Below are 13,722 nucleotides of genomic sequence, written 5' to 3'. Positions count from 1 at the left end.
GGAAATGTAATATATTTATGTGCATATTATAATTTCAGGTTTTTTACTGAATCCAACACAAGCAACCTTGTGAAAATATATAAGGCCAGCTATCTGTCATATTTGAAGCTTTTTCTTTGAAGAAGGAAGCAAAAGAGCTTCTCAAAAAACCTATTCTAGAAATACTCCCTGACTCATAAAAAAACACTTTACTGAGCAGTTTTGGTTGTTATTTTTCACATTTGACACGGAAGCACCAGTTAGAAAATCAGAGAACCAACACAAATAAATATCACAGAAAGCTGAAGTCTTTACAATGTGAACTGATGGCTGTAAGTGTCCAAGGTGTGACCAGCTATTTTATAACAAAAAAAGTATCTGTCTTTTTTACAGATTATAAGCTTTTCCACTTATGTTTTCTAGGGTCTTTTAAGTTGACCTGGTGTTAGTTGGTTTTAAGCAGCTTCTTTTTCAATTATTATATGTAGTTTAGTACTGATCAATAGTGCCTTTTTGTTCCAAAGCCTTCTCTGAGTCATTAACACCATCATATTTATATGGAGAAGGGATGATTCTTTATTTGGTTATTTGATTTTGGAGAGAGTTGCAAATGTCACAGTAATTATTTTATTTTTACTGGAGCACCACTTGAAACTTACTGGAATCAGTGGAAAGTCTGTATATCAGAAAGAGAGAACATCAGCATTTAGGGAAATTAAGAAGCTTACTGAATCAAAATATTGGGCAGAAAAAAGTACTCAGCTGACAAAAAAATTAAAATTTTGACATTTTTCTGGCTGGAGGGAGAGTGAAAGATAGCTGTGATGCCTTTAAAGGTTTTAACATTATGTCCATTATAAAGTGAAAATTTGCATGAATACTACTGTTTAATCTTGAATTCTTCAGGGCTAAAAAATTTGTTCACAGCGTGGAACTTCAGGGGTCTCTCAGGATGCAGTATACTTACATGTAAACAAGAGAAAAGTTTCCCTATGTAAAGAAAATAATGTCTTCAAGATAATTTGTTTCCTTACAAGCATAAATAAAGAGTACTTTTTTAAGTTGCATTAGTGTATCTGCATCTCATATTTGAATATGCTTCATGCAATACGTTCAAGGACTTAAGAACCAACACTGTATTATCACCTTTTATATTACCAAATTGTTTTCTACTCTTGTTTTAATCAGTATGTGATTAAAATAATATCTTAGTTTTTTTGGTTTTGTAACAGTTGCATTTTCATGAAGGAAGTGAAAGCCTAGTGATGGTTTGTTGTTTAAGCTAATCACATGAGAAGTTCTCTTTTTTTTTTAGAGAATCCCTCAGCAACTTCTGTTTGCTGCAGAAATGTGAAGAACCTGTAAATATAACGGGGTTCTTGCTCACTCTGGAAAGCAAGTGCAGACCACTTCAGGATGCAAAATGGATGTAATGTTACTTTAAAAGATTGACTTAGCCCACTGGATTTGTCTGGGGTCATAAGAGGCCAGTGCTTAAGTGGACAAGTATTTCTTTTAAATATGACAAAACTAGCTATGTGTGCAGATAAGCAGCAGGTGTATACTCTTAGCTGTGAGATTTTAGCATAGTTGATTGTATTATATTCCATTATGCATCTGTTCTATGTAGGCTCAAAGATAAAAGTAACACTTCATTAAAGATACTAGCACTCAGAAACTTGCTCAAAGTGTCTGCGAAACTGTTGTCAGTCTTTTTTCCATTTCTTTCAGGTTCTTAAACCACTAGATGTGAAAACCAAATTCTACAATGCTGAGGTAAGTGAGAGCTGTGTGTATTTGGGTTTGATTTGGTATGCTGACTTTATTAATTGATGTGGTTGTATTAAATTCAAAGAGCTCCTTAAGTTCATAGTTCTGAGAAGGGTGATAATTTATAAAAGGAAAAAAATAGGTGATGATTTTATAGGATTAAGGTTAAGAAGAGCTATACTTTTGATAAAGAGAGCAAAGAGATAGTAACTAAGGCAGACATTTCGGGACATTAATGCAATTGACCAACAGTTTTCTATATTTTCCACTTTTCCGTGAGCTCGAATAATTTCAGTTGTTGCATGCATATTTAGGCTGGTGAGTGCTTTATCTAAGGGAGATTAATTGTTCACTTGCAGATAAGAATTGGAGAAATTGGAGAAATTTAAATTTCCTCAGTATAAATAGGACCCCCCCGTTCAATAATTTAATTTTTAGGTTTGTAACAGTTAAACACAGTACTTCAAAATTAAATGACAGTGTATACGCCTTGTAATTGGCCATTTATTTGGACATACTTAGGCTTAGACTATCTATGTGAAGAATTTTAATTTAAAACTCTTAAAAACCATTCTCTTTATTTGTGCACATTCCCTGTGCATGTAACTATTGTATAGGTCTGTCACAGGGTATAGACTTCCACAGTATCTCATTAGATAGAAAGTTAGGACATTTGTTTCCGTCATTGTCATTTACCTGTTTAATGAGCAAGTAGCTTAATCTTGTGAGTGTTGTATTCTGTACTGTTTCTACGAAGTTCAGACTGAACCCTGCAAAGTTTGAGAGCTTCCGTTATGAACATTATTTTTTTCCCCATAAATACTGGAATGTGGTCATCTATTAGACTGCTAGTGGCTTTGCTGAAAACCTTCATTAGTATTCCTAAACAGTGTGTTTACAATAGTTTAAAAGATAGTGAAGTTGTAGGTGTGTTGTGTTGCATTCTATAGTCGATGAGAAAAACATGAAAGTGCCAGTGAGAGGAGAAGAAAATATATGGAATTTTGGCAATTTGAAAAGTAACTTGTGTTTTGCAAGTAGAAAATATGTTGCTCTCCATTCTTAACTAAGCAGGTAATATGCTTGTTAAGCACATATAAAGCAGAGGGGGTCTCCAAATCTATTGTTCTAATTATTTATCTCATCATAATCACACCTTTGGTTCATCATGCCAAATTATGGCTACAGAGGTGTGAAAGGTGCATTTCTTTCTCTTACTAACAGTATCAATAGCTGAAACAGAAGGGAGAAATAACAGGTGAGCGTTTCTGCTCTGCGAATGGAGTTTCCAGATGAAAAGTTCTGTCTTGTTCAGAGTTGGGCAGAAACCCTACAGTAAAGATTTTCTCTGTTGTGAATCAGTAGCATGTAAATTATGAGACATTTAGTACATATAATTTATATGGAGGGAGAATAAATCAAGTCATAGGTCATATGTGGTTCAAATATAGTACAGGGGAAAGAAAAACATTTTCATAAAAATTTGATGGTACATGCATCTAGGCCACAGTCTTCAATCCTTACACTGACCAGGTGGAAGATACTTAAGTGGGGCTGGAACATAAGTATGTATCCCTGGTTGACTGCTTTAGAGAAGTGTTGTTATCCTTAAATGGGAATTTCTGGAAATGTCTCCTGCTCTGATTTAAGAATAAAAATAATCCTAAAAAAACTAGGTAATTCTTCTAGGAACAAAAAACCCTCCATTTTCGTGCATTGATGATTATATTATTGTTTCAGACAGAAAATATGTGGTAGGGGAAAGACAGGCAGATAAGTTAAATATTGCTGTCTTTCTATATGTCACATGTAATTTCAGTTTTGTACTGAAACAGTTAAGAACAAATGGAAATAAAGACCTCTATAAGGTAAATTCTCGGCAAACATTTAACATAGGTGGAAAGTATTCTTTTCTTACAAAATTGTTTTACTAGCTGGCCTTGCTAAGGGACTTAATAAACTCCATTTCTCAGCCACCAGTTTCTCATGTAAAGAGCTGTGAGAAGTGTCTGAGCTAGAATTTGTGGGTTTCATTTTTGTTTTTTTCTCCCACCATAAAGGTTCTAAAAGGCTTTTTAGATGCCATTTGCTTTTCCTTTTCAGGAAGAAACTCCCATTACAGTAGTATCTGTATTAATGCAAAAAAGTTTTTTAAAGATTTTGGATATTAACTGAAAAATTTTCATTTGCCTAGCAAACTAATATAATACTTCATGCTTTCAGTTTGGAAGTCATATATGGTGCTGCTATGTGTTGTGACTACAGAAGTCAAATAAATTTTTTTTTATTACTAGAAATTTATTTATTTATTTATTTCCTATTTTATTTATTTATTAGAAATAAGGCTTTGGTTAGATGTTGTATGTTATACTGCATTGCTGTCAAAGCACTTAGGCCTTCATCCTCAATGTTAAGAAACACTGTTATCTTTGGAAGCAGGGGAGAAAAAATTCAGTCATTAGTTAACTAAAGGTCTTTAAAGGTTTACTAACAAAGTAAACTGTTACAATTAATATTACAGGTGTTGTGCTATCTATTAATAAAGTCTGACACTAAAAGTATTTTCTGCTAGAAATTATAATCCTTTTTTTATTTTTTTTTTTCCGTAAAACAAGGAATGATGATGAATGTTAATTTTCTTGCTTGTTGCTCATATTGCAGTAGCACCCAAATCAAGTTGATCACTTAAATTTATGCATAGAACGCATGCCCTGCCACCCTAACCTCCTGAAAACCTGAGGCTGAATTGCTTACCCTGGTCTATAGGAAGTCTGTCACTGACTTTGGTGTACCTTGGAAAGGGCTCTGTAAGAGGCTCTGTTCCTGCAAATATGCATAGGCAGACAAATATTAAGACTGTTAAGAAAACAAAGTTTGCAGTTAAAGTTGAGTTTTGAAATTACGGATATTTGAATGTTTTTCTTGATTATGCTATACTAAATTTTGTTATAACTTGCAATATTGTAGCTTTGCTAGTAGAAGACATTGCCACATTGCTTTTGTTTGAGACCTTATGTATGCGTAGGTATTTGGATTATCTGCAAAATGACAAGGACTGTTTTCCCATTTTATATACAACCCATTGCATGAATTTAAAATCAGGCCCAATTTTAAACTTCCTCAAAATATTTTTTTGGGGGTCAGTTTGTTCTGTCATATCTTACCTGTGACTTGTGTTCCTTAGGCTCTACTTCAGATTGGTTCTGAAGTGAAGCTAGTAAACCATGTAACCATACTAGCTATACTTAGAAATGTAGTTGTCATCTTTGTTTGCATCCATTTTTATTTGTTTCTGTCTTACTAATGCTATCTTGTTTAGATGGTGCAAAAAAAATGCAGAAATGCATTTTGTTTGAAAGTTAGCCTCCTTTTTCTTTAACATTTAACCCTAATTTCTCTAATGTGTTCTTTTTTATTTTCCCATTAGAGTGACCTCAGTTCTGTGGTAATTTTTATTTATTTTTTTATAAATATGTATGCTTTTTTAATTGCCTATCTGTCTCTGTGCCTGTTGTTGACATTCTTTTAAAAGACATAATGGAAAAGCAATGTTTGTTCTTCATATCATGAACTGATGTTTTCTCATCTTTGTATGTGCAGCTAATCACTTAAATGGTTAGCTCTTTCTTTAATACCCATTGTTGAAACTAAAAGTTGATGATTACAGAATCTTGCTTGCGGGGGTCCTCCTATAACATATGAAAGTTTTACTGAATTCATTATTTGAAGAACAGAGTTAATTCCCCCTAAATGTTTACTGCTTTTGAGCCATAGAATTGTAGGTTTTACTACAGCACTGCTTGTGTGATGGAACTTATGGATTCATGTCTGATTGGTGGAGACAGTGGGTTTGAGGAGAGAGCAGCTTTTGGATACTCTTCCTTCCTTTTGCTAGCTGGAACTGCACTTTCCAACTTTTAACTGCATGCAAGAGTTAATACAATACTTCTGCAGTCTGATTTCACATTAAGGTATCAAAATAAACTGCATTCTTCTGAAATACTTAAAGAATTACTTTTTTTTAAAGTGATGTTAAAACAACTCAGGAATAGCACAAAACTAACTTGCTTTTTCATTATGCTGCTTGGTCTTTTCCCTTTCAAATTAGCTTTTTTCTAAATTTCTGCCTATGGTTGCTGCATTGAAAACAACTTAAATTTGGGTAAATGGACACTTTGAGCAATGGATTTATGGGATATAAACAATATCAATTTAAGTGGCAGTCAGATGTCAGTCACATACTATATGTAATCATATAGTAATGATTACAGATATCCATGTTTTAGTTGGGATTGTTTCCAACTCCTGCAAGTGTGAGGTGTGCCTTAGGCATGAAGCTTGCAGTTTTCGTTACAATATACAATATACATATATTAATGCATATACATGCATTAATCTGTTTTGTGTTTAACACACTTATAAAGCACACATACTTACAGTACTGGTTTGTATTTATCTTTCTAACGTAATGTCTTTAGACTAAAAATATTTTTACCATTTTGTCCTACTTCTATTTTTTTAATTTACAAGCAGGACTATTTGTATAATGAGGTAATTTATTTACACCGATTAAAAAGAAACTGTAAGCTTCCTTCCATCTTCCTCATAAAAATGCTTTTAAAAAATACAGTTATCACTATATGTAAACTGTTTCGTACTGAATGTATTGAACAGAATATTTCAGTTGGAAGGGATGTAAAATGATCATCTAGTCCAACTGCCTCAATCAATATCTCTCTTGTAAATGCAGATTCTGTAGCCCCCCCACACACCCCTCCACACTCCCCCCCCCCCCCTTTTTTTTTTTTTTTTCAATTGGCACTTATTTGGTTTATTTGTTCACTTCTCCAGAAGCTCATATCTCTAGCAGACTGAGCCTTCTCTAATTATTCTAGCCTGAGATTTTAGGGCTGCAAAGCATCTTCACTGGTCTGCAGTTCCACAGAAGCAGTGAAGCAAAATTACCTCAGTTTCACATTTTTACAGCTTCTGAAGTTGTAATTGTAGATTTTTGTTCCTCCATTAGAATCAGTTCTTACATGCAATCTTCCAGCATTGACTTCATGTAACAGATACGTCTTAAAGAATGTTTTGAAGGTAGAGCACTAGTTAAAACAATTGTTGAATGCATATAATATTGGTAACCATTGGCATGATATAGATGAGTGAAAGAGGAGGCTGATTTTTGATTTTTAGCCACTACATCAGAGTTATATAATAATAAACAAATCTCAGCATGCACCTCAATTATTTTACTTCACTTAAGGAAAAACACACTTTAATTTATACAGCTTGATGCACTAGTAACCTGGCATGGCATGTTGTTGCGCACTGCAATTCCTTACCATGTATTCTGTTTTTTTCTTTTTTAATAATTTGGATTAAAAATTGAGTTGGTGAAATTCTTCAGAAGTGGTGGACCTATGCATTACAAATAAGCAGTAGCTAGAACATAGTGAAATTATCCCACATCCATTGTTTGGCAAGATACCTGTTGACTAACACTTTTGCTCCTGTTGTTACTGGGATTAAGGTTTTTTCTTGCATTAATTAATTTGATTTGCAGGCATGAACTAAACACATCTGACTTTTTTTTTTTTTTTTTTTTTTTTAAATAGGGGTGTCTACTCTTATCAGTTAAGTCTAATAATGTTTTCGTGAACATGCACTTTTTGGTTTTTTTTTTTCAGACAGATGAAGTGTTTCTGGAAGCTCAAATTCAGAATATCACCACCTCTCCAATGTTTATGGAGAAGGTTTCTCTGGAGCCATCTATGATGTACAATGTTGTAGAACTCAACACAGTTGATACAGCAGGGGAAAGGTATGTTTGGATGCTGGGTGTTTAACTTCAGAACTCTTAACTATGATTTAATGAGATAAGCATTGCTACAGTTAGTGAGTTGTCTGTAATGGAAGAATTATAGTTCTTTGCTTGATTTATAAAGATCAAATACCTGCTACTTATTGGGCTGCAAAAATTATTAGTTTCCTTTTTATGGAAACTATTGTTGAAACTTTGTAATTTTGTAGAGAAACCCCCAGCTTATCCCCTAGGTAATTGGTAACATGGGTGAAATGGTAACATGAAAACATACTTCAGTATTTCCAATATAAAATTTAGCCCACATCTGCTTCTGACTTGATGTGTGTATCCATGTGTAGCCTTACAGGACCCATCTGCCTTGTCCTTGCTTCCTTCTAGTAGAGTCATAACTGTTTTCAATTGTTCTGATTTAGATCTAGCAAGACAACAAAGGTGAATCAGTGGGATTTCTACCTCAGTTCTTTGACTCAGATGATTCATTTTCCCTCCATTTGTCCTTAGTGCTGCCTAAATTGTAGAATCTTTTTCTGTTGTGAAAACACACAAAAAATTCTGTGTTTTGCCATGAATAAAATACACACACATAATGAGACAGGTGAGGGATGGATGGGAAAAAAGCCTGGGTTCCTAAGTCCTTCTGAAAACAACTGATTAAATTAAGATATAATGTTTTTTTTCTTCTAGTGAGTCTACTTTTGGCTCAAGAAATTATTTGCAGCCTATGGATACACGTCAATACTTATACTGCCTCAAGCCAAAGAAAGAATTTGCAGAGAAAGCTGGAGTAATAAAAGGTGTAACAGTGATTGGTAAATTAGACATTGTATGGAAAACTAATCTGGGTGAACGAGGAAGGCTGCAAACTAGCCAGCTCCAAAGAATGGTAAGTTTAACATCCATTTTTAAGGCAAGTCAATGAAAAATTTAATAACAACTTGAAGGAAAACTTCAAGCTGCTTATTTTCTGGACCTTGTTCAGAATTCACATGTTCCTTATTTAATTAGAAAGTTACTTAATTCATTTGGTCAGTGAAGTGTGGAAAAAAACACTATTCCTGTAGCTGAACAAATGCATTCTTGTTCCTTTTGGTCATGCGAATGGCAGCATCTTTTGTTTTCTTGAGGATTTGTTTTGTCACACATAACATGCTTCTTCCTTTTTTCACAGCACTGAACAACATAAAGTAGTGGATTATGTACTTACATTGCCAGAAACAAGTAACCTATGTAGCAAAAGACATCAGTCATAGTGAGAATAAAGTTAGCTTCTCAAATACCATTTGGCATCAAACTGAAAAGCATTGACAAAAGAACTCTAAGTATGCTGTTGACACAGAAGTCTGCTCCCTAATTCATACAGAAATTTTATCTTTGAATAACGATTTTTGTGTGTAGGACAATACCATTTCTCTTTCATGTCAATTTTGGTTGAATCTATTCTGTTATAAGTGATTTAGAAATTGTTCATGAATTTTAAGTTGCAATTACTAGCTTGCTCAAGTCAGCTGCACACTCTGTACTCTAATGCTTAAACCTGAATTGCATCTTTTGAATCAAGGATGGCGTGACATGGGAGAGAAGTTAAAAGGCCTCAACAATTTTAATTTGAATTTACAAAACTTGTAACTGGGTTTCTACCTCTGTCATGTTGTCCCTACCCTTGCCCATCTTCTACTAAATCGAGTGGCTCTGTAGGGGAATCACACTGTCTTGGAACTAGCCAAGCAAATTTGGATTCTGGAAATTCACAGCTAAATGACTAAAACTTCTTCTTTTTTTATTTGAGGTGTTAAATATCTGTATAACCCCATCAAATTGAAAACTGACTTTTTTTCCAAACTTAGTTTTGAAAGTTCATTGCTTGTTTTTAACTAAAACTCTTCCATTTTCAGTTGCCCTTTCTTATAATTTATTTTTAAAGATAGGGTGTTGGGTTTTTTTCCCCCATTCCTAAATCAGTGTGACTGCGTGCCTTTTTGCTGAATGTTTGAAAACTGCACTTGAAGCACAGTGGTGACTAATGCACCTTCATACTCCAAGGTTAGTCTTAGTCATCCATCATTTTGTGATAGAGATTAACAGAGAAAAATGAGCTGGTTTGTGTACTTCAAGCAATATCTGCCTTTGGAAAAGCAGCAAGCGTTTTCTATGTTTGTTCCCTTTTGAGTTTCAGTGCAACTCAATTTCCTCCTCATCTTTTAAGTGCTATCAGATCATTTCATTTCAAGGCTCATATAACCTTCCATTTTCCTCCTAATCAATTTACTAGCCCTATAGCCATTGCTTCTCCCACGAAGTTTTACCTTACTGTGCCTGTCTCTCATTGTCATGGTTCAGATCAGGAATGTGGTTTTGAAATGAGTATCCTGGATCACCCCCACATACCAATTCGATCTTTTTGTGGCCTGGAAGCCACGTTATTTTTGAGTGACATTAAATCAGACAGATGAACATCCACAGTGTGCCAAGGATGCTCGACCCTGCCCATGGACATTCTGTCCATGACTATTTAGAACTAGTCCAAAGTTAAAGAACTTCTAAAGCAAAAGCAAAGAATTGTGTGGTTCATTCGATACCCTGAGCAACTGTCTACGTTTTGGGTGAACAATGTGTGCGTCCTTTTGGTGTTACTCTAAGGCCATTACCTCTAGCCATCAGTTCTTGCAGTAATCTCACTGTTACAGCCAACAGCTGTGTACTGGTTTAGGCCTTCCCATCTGCTTGTATGCATTGATTTGGTCAATTGCTTCTAATTTTATTACGTAAAATACAGCTTTTATTGTGTCTTGTTTGGTTTGTGGTTTGTTTTTTTTTTCTTGCTAGACTCTTATTTTAAAAGAGTAACATTCTAAGGCAAACTACCAGTTTTTAAGGGACCTCTGCATAGTTTTTCCAGTAGAATCCTTCTTGTCATCTAATACAGTTGAAAATGTGTGCCTTTTTCCAGTGCTGGATAATAACTTCTCTTTCTTGAAAGGTTCCAGACTTAGGTTACTCAACTGGTCTGAATCCTCCATTGGTTTGATGTCCTTTTGCTCCTCTAATGTCCATTTTAATACAATTTCTGAATTGTCATCTGTCTTGGGTCTGCAATGCACTATATATGAGTAAAACCTGCCCCCAGCCTTTCGGACACTGGCTTTCTGGACTACTGTGGCTTAGCACGTTGGGTGAACCACAAACCTAAGGACAGAATTACTCTCTCTTTTCCCCCTCGCCACATCCCCCCCTCCTCCACAAGGGGAAGGTAAAAGGGGAATAAAGACTGGAGAGTTTAATTTGGAAACTGAAAACAATTTGATACAGATTTACTAACACAAGGGAAAGGTATAAGGGATAAAGTAACAAAGAATACAAATATATACATATATATCTATATATATACACACACACAACCCCATAGATCTGGGCTGTGACCAGCAGGTGGTGAGCTGGTGGTGAAGGAGCAAAGGGGAACAGCAGTGCAGCCAGGAGCAAGCAGAAAGGAAAAAAAAAAAATAGAGGAACTGCTGGCTTTCCTGATGTTTATGAGAGTATGGGCAGGAAATGGGAGGGAATAGACCCCTCCCTTTGTGTTCCATCCCTCTCAGAGTCTGAAAGCCCTCCTTTAGTTCCTCCTGTTCAAACAATGATACGGACTTACTCTTCAAGAGTATCTTTTAATCAAGCTGTAACGTAACTTCTACTACAGCATCCTTCTATCATCAGGATGGTAGTGAATTGAATTGAAACATGTGTCACAAGTGTAAGCCTTGTCAAGAGGACAGATTTTCCCCTTGTTTTTCCTTACCTGTTTTTTGTGGAGATTGAAAATAAAAAGCTTTTTATCTGCAGGTTACCATCTTGAATCGGCCCTGGCTGCTGTTAAATAGGATATTTATCTTAAGTTTGTTAGTAGATGATGTGAATGTGTTCACCTTATAACACAATTGGATAGTTGACAGTGTTTACATAACATACTTTCTAACTGGTGAGAGACCTAGAGGACTGAAATGGCAAGAATGAACAATTTTTTTACTTCTTAGGATGTGGAATAGTGGTGGATTTATGCAGGAAAAGTATACTTTCATTATCCGTAGTAAATATGTTACCTGTCTGACAGAGAAGTCTTAGAATAAAGCTGACCTGAGGAACTGTGTATGTGTATTCAAACTTTCAAGATGTGAACTCTCTGAAAAACTTCAAGGATCAAGGATCCTTGATCATCCTTGTCTTCTGATTTAAACCTATCATGAAGGTGGTCAGTGGTAGTAGATGAAGCAATGCTGTGATTTGGGTAGAAAGCTAAAGCACAAAGAATCAATATTCTTTCTTCAAATTCCACTTATTGCAAGCTTTTTGCAGTAAATGAAAACTTAAGTAGTAAAAAATGCAGCTTTACTATCCAGCATCTGGGCATATATATTCTTGTGTCTTCTTAGGCTCCTGGTTATGGTGATGTAAGACTTTCTTTGGAGACAATACCAGACACTGTAAACCTGGAAGAACCTTTTGACATTACATGTAAAATAACAAATTGCAGGTAATGATATTATGTGAGTGCTGTGCTTTTTTCTGAGTGTGTTAAGTTGTGCCTGCCATTTCATTTTTCAGTATTTTCTCCTGAAACAACTCAAACCTAGTCTTTACTATGTGTTTATAGCAACATGAAACTATTTGTAACATCTTTTGGATTACAATGATTAAAAAGACCCAAACAAACAAAAAAAAGCTTCCCTCATTGTCTGATAATACTATTTGAACTAGGATATTGCTGTACTGGAATTCCGTGGAACTGGCTGCAATTTCACTTAAGATTGCACCTCAAATTGCAAATAATATTAATTAATCTGGTAACAAAAGGAATGCATATGTGGCATTTTTAAAATAACAAGTAATTCTATCAGAATCAGTATCCACTTTGATTTTACCCCTAGTTCCACAGCACTGCTAGAATGCCTGCTGGACACTGTCACCACAGTCTTTTGTATGTTTTTATCTGTGTTCTGACTTGATTTGTGTTTACACCAGGATTGCTGTTTTTATGAAAGGGTAGCAAGAGTGGCATTTAAGTAAAGCAATTCTAATAGAAGTTGAAGCCAAGGACTAAAGCCACGTATCTGGACTGCAGCTGTTTCTCATAAAAATGTTTTACTCCATCCAAAATAGGAGTATTAACCTCCCTCATTGCCAGACCCATGACAAAGCTATGTGCAAGGGAATTACTGCACATCACAGTAAATCACAGTAAATGCTTGCTGCATTATAATTATTTATAAATGCTTTAAAGAAGCCCACAGGTTTATTCTTGTTTTCAATTTTCTCTAGCAGTGAAAGGACTATGGATCTGGTGTTAGAAATGTGCAATACTAATTCCATCCATTGGTGTGGAGTTTCAGGAAGGCAACTTGGAAAGCTGCATCCAAGCTCATCCCTTCATCTTGCACTTACATTGTTGTCTTCCGTGCAGGGCTTGCAAGTAAGTCTTTATGGCATAGTTTTGTTATAAAACAGCTGTCTTACAGTTATTGTTTCTAATAACTCTTACACATATTTTCCCTTTCTAGAGTGTCTCTGGCTTAAGACTTACAGACACGTTTTTGAAGAGAACCTATGAGTATGATGACATTGCACAAGTCTGTGTAGTTTCTTCAGAAGTCAAACAAAGCTGAAGAAAATCTGTATTTCTGTGGGATTTTTTTTTTTTTGGACCAACTTCTCGATGTTTTTGCAGCCGAGTATTACAAACGCCTATATATCTACAAATATAACTGCACATTTGATTTGTCTGAGCATTTTTTGAGTGTTTTAAAAATCTTTTAAAAACATGCATATACATTTTATCTAGTGAAAACAGCCACTGAAAAAAAATACCTAGCAAATTCTATTGCATTAACATCACCTCAGGGCTGGAGGAAGAGATTGGTATGAAATAGTGGTACTTTGTAACTTATTTTTGTTATTTTTATTATTTTTGTTATTTTAACAATATTTAAACAGCTTCCAAATTCTGGTTCTGATGAGAAAACTCCTTCAGAACAACTTTGAGGAACTCGCCTTTTACAGACAAGTTCCTGCAAACCAAACTCTTAGAAGAAATACTTCAGGGTACCAGGTGTGGCACTGTATTTGCATAATACATAAGAACTAGAGCCTGAGAAATGTGT

The 13,722-nt window shown here is 35.0% G+C and overlaps 1 protein-coding gene across 5 annotated transcripts in view; it reads left to right on the top strand.

The window, feature by feature from the left end:
• LOC139790210 (trafficking protein particle complex subunit 13) overlaps window positions 1–13,338 on the top strand; it is a 29,119-nt gene extending 15,781 nt beyond the window's left edge. Inside the window, exons 7-13 of one of the 5 annotated variants that reach the window (XM_071731718.1) lie at window positions 1,711–1,755; window positions 5,177–5,194; window positions 7,440–7,573; window positions 8,261–8,459; window positions 11,998–12,098; window positions 12,884–13,034; window positions 13,123–13,338. In XM_071731718.1, coding sequence (XP_071587819.1) covers window positions 1,711–1,755; window positions 5,177–5,194; window positions 7,440–7,573; window positions 8,261–8,459; window positions 11,998–12,098; window positions 12,884–13,034; window positions 13,123–13,227 — 753 coding nt within the window. In that variant the 3' untranslated portion in view covers window positions 13,228–13,338. Of the gene's footprint in view, window positions 1–1,063; window positions 1,409–1,710; window positions 1,756–5,176; window positions 5,195–7,439; window positions 7,574–8,260; window positions 8,460–11,997; window positions 12,099–12,883; window positions 13,035–13,122 lie in introns of those variants that run through there. The other 4 variants (XM_071731719.1, XM_071731725.1, XM_071731720.1 and 1 more) reach the window with 4 other exon arrangements.
• Window positions 13,339–13,722: the final 384 nt, after the last annotated feature.

Source organism: Heliangelus exortis, chromosome Z (genome assembly GCF_036169615.1).
Source record: "Heliangelus exortis chromosome Z, bHelExo1.hap1, whole genome shotgun sequence".
NCBI lineage: Eukaryota > Metazoa > Chordata > Aves > Apodiformes > Trochilidae > Heliangelus > Heliangelus exortis.
The sequence above is the reverse complement of the archived record's forward strand: the minus strand, read 5'-3'. Positions and strand labels throughout refer to the sequence as shown.